Source organism: Alligator sinensis, unplaced genomic scaffold (genome assembly GCF_000455745.1).
Source record: "Alligator sinensis unplaced genomic scaffold, ASM45574v1 scaffold1295_1, whole genome shotgun sequence".
NCBI classification, from domain to species: Eukaryota; Metazoa; Chordata; order Crocodylia; family Alligatoridae; genus Alligator; species Alligator sinensis.
In genome coordinates this window covers 2,346,065-2,355,900 of record NW_005841880.1, presented here as the reverse complement: position 1 = coordinate 2,355,900, position 9,836 = coordinate 2,346,065, and the positions used below count along the sequence as shown (strand labels likewise).

The 9,836-nt window shown below is 56.8% G+C and overlaps 2 protein-coding genes across 5 annotated transcripts in view; both read left to right on the top strand.

The window, feature by feature from the left end:
- Window positions 1-609: 609 nt before the first annotated feature.
- Window positions 610-7,021, top strand: HSD11B1L (hydroxysteroid 11-beta dehydrogenase 1 like). Its single transcript, XM_006017479.2, has 9 exons — window positions 610-707; window positions 1,053-1,134; window positions 1,213-1,377; window positions 2,035-2,165; window positions 3,029-3,140; window positions 3,919-4,010; window positions 4,647-4,740; window positions 5,192-5,357; window positions 5,714-7,021. Exons 3-9 carry the CDS (start codon window positions 1,293-1,295, stop codon window positions 5,898-5,900), a joined length of 867 nt encoding a protein of 288 aa, XP_006017541.1. The 5' UTR covers window positions 610-707; window positions 1,053-1,134; window positions 1,213-1,292; the 3' UTR covers window positions 5,901-7,021.
- Window positions 7,022-7,836: 815 nt separating this feature from the next.
- LOC102387993 (repulsive guidance molecule A-like) overlaps window positions 7,837-9,836 on the top strand; it is a 30,218-nt gene continuing 28,218 nt past the window's right edge. The window contains exons 1-3 of one of the 4 annotated variants that reach the window (XM_014516842.2): window positions 7,837-8,307; window positions 8,541-8,694; window positions 8,962-9,055. The gene's annotated coding sequence lies outside the window, so the exon portion shown is untranslated. The other 3 variants (XM_014516843.2, XM_014516844.2, XM_014516845.2) reach the window with 3 other exon arrangements.

The following is a 9,836-nucleotide window of genomic DNA, read 5'->3' as shown; positions in this document are numbered from 1 at the left end:
CGGCCCCGCCCCAGCCGCAGCGCGCACTTCCGCCTCAATAGCTGGCATGGCAGCGGCCTGGCTTCCGGGTTGGGGTCATGTGATCCCCGCCTGGGGGAGAGCTGTCCCAGCAGCCTCTGCGAGGTGGGACTGGGCAGGACCCAGGAGGAAGCAGCGTGGGTGTGGGGCATGCAGCTTATACAGCATAGCTCACCCAAAATTAGATATACATACACTGTATCCGTCACTTTGGCTTGCAGTCATTAGTGTAATTAAATGTCTCTAGTAGATATTTGCATTGTTTCTTAGATGAGTCATACAAATCAAGCAGGCTTGCCACTTGGAAATATAAATACGGTGAAGGGATCGTCCCCTCCAGGCGTGCGTGGGACTCGCGCAGGCGCATCAATCCCAACCGACCCTTTCTACGGCCGCGAGAGCTGGTTCAGTTCAGTTCCTTAAACTGGCGTGAAACAAAGACATCTGAATAAAACCAATCGGAGAACAACGATTAGACTATTAAAATAAGTCATCTGTCGATATTGGGCTGAAGCAAAAGGAGAGAAACTCTGCGTTCAAGAAGATTTGGTGCCAGTCCTGTATTTCCTCCCTGACTGAGCGGTGATAAAAACGAAGGGAATTGTAGCCGTATCTTAATTCTGCGTCCAAGCTTGCAAAGAAGGTCCGGGTCACGGACGGGCTGCAGCCTCGTCTCCCTAGAGACCGAGGTAACGAGGTTTTGGTCGTGGGGAACTTGCTTGCGCCGACCGTCGCAAGACTTTGCTCCTCGCTCTGTGACTTCCCTTCATCTTTTGACAAGGGGCCTCATCCAAACCATGCATCCAAGGCAACAAGAGAGAGGCTGTTGTAACCCTGACACGAGCTTTGACTGGGTTGACCCAAGTGCCACCGAAATCTGGCCCTAATGAGCCTGCAGAAGGCCAAACACCGCGGGGGGGACAGGATGAAATTCCCATGTCTCTGCAATAGCAGGGCATTGTTCCTCCTAGAGGATGCTCGCCTCTGAGTATCATCAGTCAGGTGGCCCTGCTCCTTTTTATCTCTGTTTTCAGGGTTGTGCAGCTCCCATCTCCTGGCTCAGTGGAACTGCAGCTGCTTTGCAACCTGGTCCCCTGGCAGAGCTGTCTCCTCCAGGTAAATCAGCAACCCCAAGGACCTCCCTGCCTCCTGCACGAGGGAGCAGTGGGCCCAGACTTTGTCCTCTTTCCTCAGGGGCAGAGCTGAACGGCGCTGGGACGGGACTCAGCCTTGAGGCTTCTGCCCTTGCGTTGTCGTCTAGCGCCGCAGGGGAAATGTCTGCAAGATGGAAGGCGCTGTGGGCAGCTGGGATTGCCGCCGGGCTCCTGGCTTTGTTCTGGAGAGACACCTTTAACCCAGGTAGGCCAGAACGGACAGAGCGAGAGCCAGAAGCTGCTGGGGGAGAAAAAAAGGCTGAGTTTTGAAACGGTGGTTTGCGGCGTTCTCATCTGGAGAGAGTCGTCTGCTTCTCCGGGACTGCTTCTCCTTGTAGCCGGCGGCAGATGGGAGCTGGGAGACCTGTGAAAACAAGTGGAAACACGGCGGAGGAGGAGGCAGGGGGGTGGCAGCACTGTAGGGAGGCAGAGGTGGTGGGGGTCAGTGGTAGGAGGGTTTGGGAGCTCTGGCTCCTGGCTGCACATGTCTGCAAGGGATGGCCTCATTAGGAACAGGAGGCGTAATGATTCAGCAAATTGGTCACAACAAAAGGAGGCGTCTCGACTGCAGCGAGATAGGGGAGTCAAATCTGCCCAGCAGCTGTAGTGGGATAGGGTTTCACGTGACCCAGGGACTGATCCGAAATTTTGGTCAGAGCTAGACTTTGTCTTTCCAGGTGCCACTCAGAAGGAGAAGGGTCTCCCCGCCCTTGCTGGACCAGCATTCCCATGTTATTTCCCACCCAGCCTGGGTTTTCCAGCCCAATCCTGAATCTTGGTTGGCTCTGGAGAAGCACAGAGACTTGTGGCCACTGGTCTGAACCCCTCAGTCATTGCTGCTACTCCTCTTTCCACCCCGCAGAAACCATCTCCGGCACCCGCGTGCTCCTGACGGGTGCCAGCGCTGGGATCGGAGAGCAGATGGCTTATCATTATTCCAGATTTGGTGCCGAAATAGTGCTGACAGCCAGGAGGGAGGCTGTGCTGCAGAAGGTGAGACCTCCTTCACATGGTAGAGGGCAGCAGGGCTGATGACATGGGCCTAAAAACAATGAGGATGTAGGGCAGGTCAGACATTTTCCATCAAACCGGTATGGGTGAGCTGCCCAGCCACATTCACACCTCTCAGGCAGTACCACCATCTGACTCCTAGGCTGCACCACCTCCCTCATCAGATTTGGATGCATGGTGGGAGAGATGATCTAGGAGGGAGCCTGACCTGTGCAGGGTCATTGGAACAGGTTGGACATTCAGAGCAGGCTTCTCGGAAGAACAAGGTGGAGCAACATTGAGAGCAAATGCCCCTGAGGTTGTGTGAATGGTGTAACGTTCATCTCGACAGCTCCGAGCTCAATTCTGCTCTAGGGCAGGGGGTCACAAGCCTAAGGCCTAGCATCACATTTCAACCCCTGACTCATTCCTCCATGTCAAACAGTGCTGTGACAGCGTCAAAGGACCTGGCTCCTTCAGGCTTGTCTACACTTGAAAAGTATTCCAGCTGAAGGAAAAGGATGGATTTCCAGCTTACTGGCTATTCCAGAATAGCTCTCCATGTTGGCACGATTATTCCAGAATAAGAGAGGTTTTTTTCTTTTAAGATTAATCCACTTGGAAAGCAGATTGCGAGTGTCCGCACAGAGAACTTTTCCAGTTCATTTCCCCCTTGTAAACAAGACTTGAGTGCATCAGCAGAATTTGGTCCCCTGTAGGTTGTGTGATTATAAATTTGGATGGAAAAAGTGTGTCTTTGTTCATCCTTGACCAGGGCAAGAAAAGAGGGAGGTGAGTAGGAAATAAGCTCCCTGCCCCTGCCCTGATAATGTACTTCAATTGGTTTATCTGGGTCATTTCTCCAGGTGATGGAGAGATGTCTGCAGCTGGGAGCCAAGAAGGTCTTCTACATCCCAGCTGATATGTCCTCCCCTGCGGAGCCCGAGCGGGTGATGCAGTTCGCTGTGCAAAAGATGGGTAAGTATTGGTCTGTTAGAAGAAAAGCAACTGATGCTGGGGAGGAGGAAACAGCGGGGTGGGGTCTCAGTGAGTCAGATCCCAGAGATCCAACCCAGCTGAGAGCAGAGCACTGTCCCCGTGGCGGCTGCGTGGGCAAGGAGGTGACATGGGGTCAGAGGTGATCGGAGAAGCTGACGGCAGTGATCCCCACCAAACTGCCTTTACTCTGCGGTTCCCTTTAAGCATCTGCTTCAATTCACCGTGAGCTTGGGTCCGGGGAGGGGGGTGCATTGCTGCACCTCCTTTTCCACAGGGTGTGTGTTGCTGCATCTTGCACTCATGAAGCCGGTCTGCATGGGTGAGAGCCAGATGTGCAGCGTTAGCTTTCCTGGGTGCCCTGCCTGACCTGCAGGTTATCGTGGTTCGTTCTGCACTCCCATCCATCTCTCTGGGTATCTATTCAGCCCTCCGCACCGCAGGAGCACGATGCCTCTGTTTCCCCACCTTGGTCAGTGATGGGTGCATAGAGGAGGAGAGTTTGGATTGGCAGCATGAAGCAGGACCCAGACTGTGTATTGTGAGCTCAGCTGGTCAGAGCCAGCCCTTCTTGCTGTGCATGTGTAAGGGGGGAAAAGCAGTGTCAGGGATTGGCAACCTACGGCTTGTGGGCCAGATCCAGGCCATTTTATCTGGCCTGTGAAGCCCCGAGTGTGCCTCTGTGCTGCAATTCGCAGCCCCTGGCTGCCTGACTTGTGGGGGGTGCTTTACTCAACTCTCACTGCCCCCTTGCCTGCAGGGGGCCTGGATTACCTGGTGCTGAACCACATTGGTGTGACCCCTTTCCAGATGTGGGATGGGGATGTGGAGCACACCCGCTGGCTTCTGCAGGTGGGTTTTCTCAGGGTAGGAGTCCTTTGGGGGTGGAGGAGAGGGGCAGGGAGGCTTGGCCCCTGCGGGGATCAAGCTGGGGGCAGCTCCCAGGAGCCGCTGGCTTCTGGCAGGGCTGCAGTTGGGCCCTCTGACTCCAGAAAGGGTGAAACAAAAAAGCCTGTGATGCTTTGCTCCTGACTGGAGGGAAAGGGGGAGGAGGGGTCTGAAAGCCTGCAGGTAGAGAGCTGAACTGATTAGAGCATTGCCCTCGTCTGTCCGTCTCATTGCCAAGGTACGTGCTGCTGTAGGACCTGACTGATGTTGTGTTACAGGGCCTTGGCTCTTGCACCATGTCTATCCATGCTGGGCCTTTCTGTGGAGCCCTCCTGAGGTCAGGTTTTAGGACCCCAGAGGGGCAGACTCATGGGGTTGCTGAGACCTGGTAATGAGAAGGCTTGAATCTTTTATTAATGTGGAAGTGGAAGCTGGGGGCTGGGGATAGAGTGGAGTAGCAAGGGGCGACACCCCAACTTCAGGGGGAAACTTAGGCCAAGAGTTACCTGTAAATTCACACTGCAGGTAAGCTCAGGAGGGGTGTAGATTTGGAACGGCGACTTTCTCATTCTTCTCATGCCCCCTCTCCTGCCTCCATAGGTGAATTTCCTTAGTTACGTGGCCCTGGCGACGGCTGCGCTTCCGGTCCTGATGGAGAGCAAAGGCTCCGTGGTTGTGGTGTCCTCCATCTCAGGTGAGTTTGTGACCTCCACAAAGCATGATCCAGGAGGGCTGCACTTCCCGGCATGCTGTGCTTCCTCCCAGTCCGCAACCAGTGTTGCCACAGTCATTCGATTCAGAGTCTGACTGCCCCTTGCTAGAGCTTGTCTGGGCTGCTGACCCCCACAGCACTTCACGTGGGCTCTCAAGGACACGGCTAAAAGACAGCCACCTCTGGGGTGAGAGGCCAAATATTAGGTTATTCAGTGGCTGTGCGGGGTCAGGAAGGAGTACTTTCCCCTGGTGCATTTTTGGAAGGGAACCGTCTCACACTGCCTCTGCTGGAGATGGGAAGCCTGTCCAGCTGGAGCAGTGGGTCCACGCAGCTCAGATCATCCTCCCTGCTCTGGCTCCTCTCCCAGCAGGGCCTCACACTCAGACCCAATTTCCTCTGGGTTTCCCCTTCTCTCGTTTTTTCTTCCTAGGGAAAATCGCAACCCCCTTTGCCACTTCCTACTCTGCCACCAAATTTGCCCTGGATGGGTTCTTTAGTTCCTTGCGCCATGAGCTCGCCATGCAGAAGAAAGACGTGAGCATCACTCTCTGCGTCCTGGGGCTGATCGACACGGAGACGGCACTGGAGAAGACGAGGTGTGTACATGTAGCTGCAACAGGATTTAGGTCCATGCAGGGCACTTCTGTCCATGTGTGTGCATGCATGAACATGTATGAAGCCACGTGGGTGATATGCAAGACAACACGTTGCATTCACGTCTGGGCTTATGCGTGTGCCTCCACACAATGCATACTCCAGGCTGTTTGCATCCATGCATGCAGGAGTGCGTGTGCATCCCTGTGGGTGTGCATGGATGTCTGTAGGCCTGCGTGTGATGTGTACAGCCCTGGGCTAGTCCAGACCTTTTGGCCGCTGTGACACACCTGCTTGCACTGAGAAGGGCAGTGCCAGCCATGGGAGGGTGAATGACTGAGCGACTGTTCCCTTTCAGGGGCCTTGTGTACATGGATGCCCTCCCTGCCACCGAAGCTGCGCTCGCCATCCTCCGTGGTGGTGCCACCCGGGCGCGGGAAGCGTTCTACCCCTGGTGGCTGGAGCCCCTGTGCTACATGCGGGGCTGGTTCCCCAGCCACTGGGACTGGGTGATACAGAGCTCCTATAACTACACCAGCGCCTGAGCAGTGCAGAGCCACCACTCCTGGCCCCTGCCCACCCAGGCGCTGGGCCTTCTGCTTCCATCGGGGCCAAGCTCAGTCACAGGCTTCGGCAGGACCAGGATCAGGACCTTGAAATGGGAACGTGTCGGGGGCCGAGCGTCCAACCCTCATGCTAGCTGTGACCCCTTCCCTGGACAGCTGAGCCCCTTCTGCTCCCTCTCTGCATCCCCCCCTGGGCCCAAAGGTCAGTTCTGTCTCAGCCTCCCACAATCCCACCTCTGATGTCTGGCTTATGGCCGAGGCTCTCCTCTCAACCCCAGCCTCCAGCCTCTCGCACCTGGGGACAGAATCCACTGCTCCCCTCACGCAGGAAGGAGACCTTCCTCCCACTCCTGTCTCCACCCTGCCGACAGCCCCCAGCCTCATGGGATCAGGCTCCGAGCCCTCTTCCAGCCCCTTTCCAAAGGGTCGAGCCAGGCTCTGGGACGGGTTCAGGCCAGGCCAGCAGAGGCTTGGGCCCCTACAGGAGGGACACACTCAGCTTCTAAGGTGGGTACTCGGCCCGTTTCAGGCCCTGAGCAAGCTCCATCCACCCTTGTCTTCCCCCTCCTCCGGGGATCCCCTCTGGGAACACTGCCCTGAAATGTGGGGCTGTCTTGGGGTGGCAGCAGGGATGCAGAGGACCCAAAACACCCTCCCATGCCACAGAGGAGCAGGAGGATTCTCCCAGGCCTGTGCCCAAGCCAATACCACCCTCCACCCCAAGCTGCCAGGGACAGATCTAAATCCCATTGGGGATTTAAAGGATCAGGACATGACAAGCAGACGGCAGAAGGGCTGAGCACCCGCAACCACCAGTGACCCCCAGCATTTCTGAATAGCAGGGGCTCCTTGTGCAAGTCGGGGCTGCCCAGCCACCACGAGGTGGCAGCATCCAGCAGCCGGCGCCAGCTCAGCTGCGTGGCATGGAAAGCATCGGCTCCCTGCTCCTCACCTTGCCCTGGCACTGCAGCTGCAAGCCTCGTCATCCCCATGTCCCAGCGACTGGACTGGGAGCCAGTGGTCATGCCACCCCTCTCCAATAAAGGGGCTGTTTCCACCTGAGCCAGGTTGTGCTGGAGTCAATCCCAATGCATTCCCCATTGCATCCTCTTGGCATTCAACAAGTGGGGGTGGGCTGTAGGATGCCACTCAGGACCTGTCTCATGATAGTGCTGCCGGTATGGCAGTCAGCTAGAGGTGTTAGCGGAGATCAGGGCACCACCATGCTAAGTGCTGTACATACCATATTATCTGATGTATATGACACATGCTTTGTGCTGAAAATGGAGGTCTACATTAAGACACATCTTATACCCTGCCATGATGCAATGAAAAATCACTAGATTTCAGTCCATTTTTATGACACGTCCCCAGCGTGGAGATGAGCTGCCAGGTGTCTGGAAAGAAGAGCTGTGTGCAGGAGGGGAAGGGAAACCACTCTGAGCGGCTGCAGGAGGAGGAGGGAGCAAGGTGGTCTTTCAGGGACTTGCTCCCTGTCACCAAGGCAAGCCAAGAGGAGCCCGTCCTCACAGTGCAGGGGATGCTGGCAGGAGTTGCAGAGGGGGAGACCCCAGCTCTGCCCAGGGAAATACCACGACCACCAACGTGGTTTTCCTACTGGCGGGGGAAAACCACGACCATGGCAGGGGGCAGTACCCTGACCGAGGTAATGCAATTAAAAAAGCACTGTGTAGTGGAGGGCTGCACCCTGGTCTGCTTGCAGACAGGACTTCCTCATAGTTAGCCTCCCACTTCGACTTCCAGTGGGAGGATCTCGGCTACACGCTGGCTTTAAGGGAATAGGAGACTCCTCCCTAGCTTGCTCCTGCAGCCATACAGCTGAGGGCAAGCAAAACTTGGGGGTGTCCGAACCCCACGTCTCTAGGCTTGGGCTTGCACGTCGGATGCCCGCCAAAGGATTTGGAAGTATCGGGGGTGGAGGATGCTTGCCGGTAGCAGGGCTCTTGAAGGATTCACATGGATTTTGGAACGGATTTGGCTGATTGGACTTGGGACACGAAACATTTTCAACCCCACCCCAAAAAAAACCCCTGAGTCCCTGCAGCAGGGAGCAGCTGAATGGCCCCCAGGGGCAATAAAACCCAGTGCCCCGTCTCCAGCCGGCAGCCAGGCCCTGGCCCCCTGCGTCCCAGCTCTGGCTGCATCGTTAACACCAGCAGCCTGCGTCGGCCACTGACAAGAGCCTTTCTGTGGAGCCCGTTCCCGGGAATGGAGCCAGTCGCACCTGAAGCCGATTAGGGCGGTTAATCCTGGCTCATAAAGCCCGGTCTCCCACAATGCCCCGCACTTTGCTTTGCAGGCTCCACTGAAGGCCCTTTATGGCTCGTTTATAGGCGGGAGCAGGCAGGATGTTTCCCCGCATCAGGTGCTTGTGGAGGATGGGGTCCCCTGTTGCAGGTGGGGGGGGCAGTCTCTGCCCTAATCCTCCTTGCCCAGAGTGGGCTGTGCACCTCTTATGCCCCAGCACTTTGTTTCAATGCAGAAGCCCCTTCTCTCCCCTCCTGCTTTTTTGCCCCCCCCCAAGCAGGAATCTGGGGGGGTTTTTTTTTTTGTTCCTCCTGAATGCAGTGCTTTGCATATTCAGTGTCCTCTTTGCAGCCTCGCTCCCCCGAGCTGATCCGGGCAGCCCCTGGCCGGACTGGGCAGGCCTGAATCCGGGTGATGCTGAGAGCAGCCTGGAGGGTGTTTGCACAGGACCCTGGTGATCCCACCTGTCGGGGTCTGCAAGGACCCGGGCCCCTGGTGCCAGAAGGTGGGTCAGGCTGTGTCAGCTTAAGCACTGGGTCTCCTGGTCCTTGTGGAGCCCTGTAATGAGGAGGGGGTATTAGATACTGCTCTGCCCCTGGTTTGCATCTCTGAACGGTGCAACTGCGCCTGGGCTCCGGTCGCGGGCTTAGCCGCTGTGTGAGCCAGTCGCGGGTGCGTGCATTGCTTTGTGCGTTACTAGCTGGGTGCCTGCGTGGCTGGTTTTAGACTTAAAGTCACTAATAACAGTTAACGATGGTCTCTTTTTTGGTAGCACCCTTCGCTGAAGCAATTTGCAGCAGACAGGCCTATGCTGATGTCCCGGACTGCAGGTTGGGGAAACTGAGGCACAGAAAGTGAGTCGCTCGGTGAGTCCGTAGGGAGCTGGGAGTACTGGATGGGGGTGGGGGGGTGCCCTAAAGTTTGCCTCACATTGATGCACGGTTGTGCCCCAACCCTGCTGCCCGAGGGCTCCCGATTCACTTGAACATGTGGGACTCTCGCAGGATTGGTCCTGAAGGAGGTAGCGGGCCTGATTCTGCACTGGGCTTTAAGTCCCGAGCCTCCCTGCTTGCTTGCTGGGACGACACTGGCCGAACTGGGATCGGCATCTGGCCCGGGGCTGCTTGCAGCCAAACCTCGTTCTGCAGGCAAACGAAGAAGGCCCCGACATGAGGTTAAATAGCCGCTGCAACCTCGCAGCTTCTAGCTCGGCTCCCTGGAGCAGGCAGAGAGGGGGCCGATGGCTCCCAGATCCCTCCCCCCATGGGAGCATCTCGGGAAGCAGCCCTCTGTATCCCCATCCCCTGGGTGAAAAGCTGAGCTCCCAACTCCCTCCCGTCGCAAAGGCTGCGAGTGGTGGGATCGAGCATCTTGTGCAAATGTGAGCGCTGCATGGAGGAGGAGGGGGTGCCGGGAGCAGCGAACGGGGAGAATGCAGTTGACAAAGGAGGAGAAGTGACCCGTGAACGCTCTCCCCGCAAGGCCCAGCCAACTGCTCAAACAAGGGCCTGTTTTCAGAAGGCGGCAGCAAAGCCTAGCGCCGGAGCCCACAATGTGCCAATTAACAGCCCCTTTCCCCCATGCAAACACATGCACGCACCACCCTGGCACCTCCCGCGCGAGGCGGCGACAGCTCGGGTGTCTGCG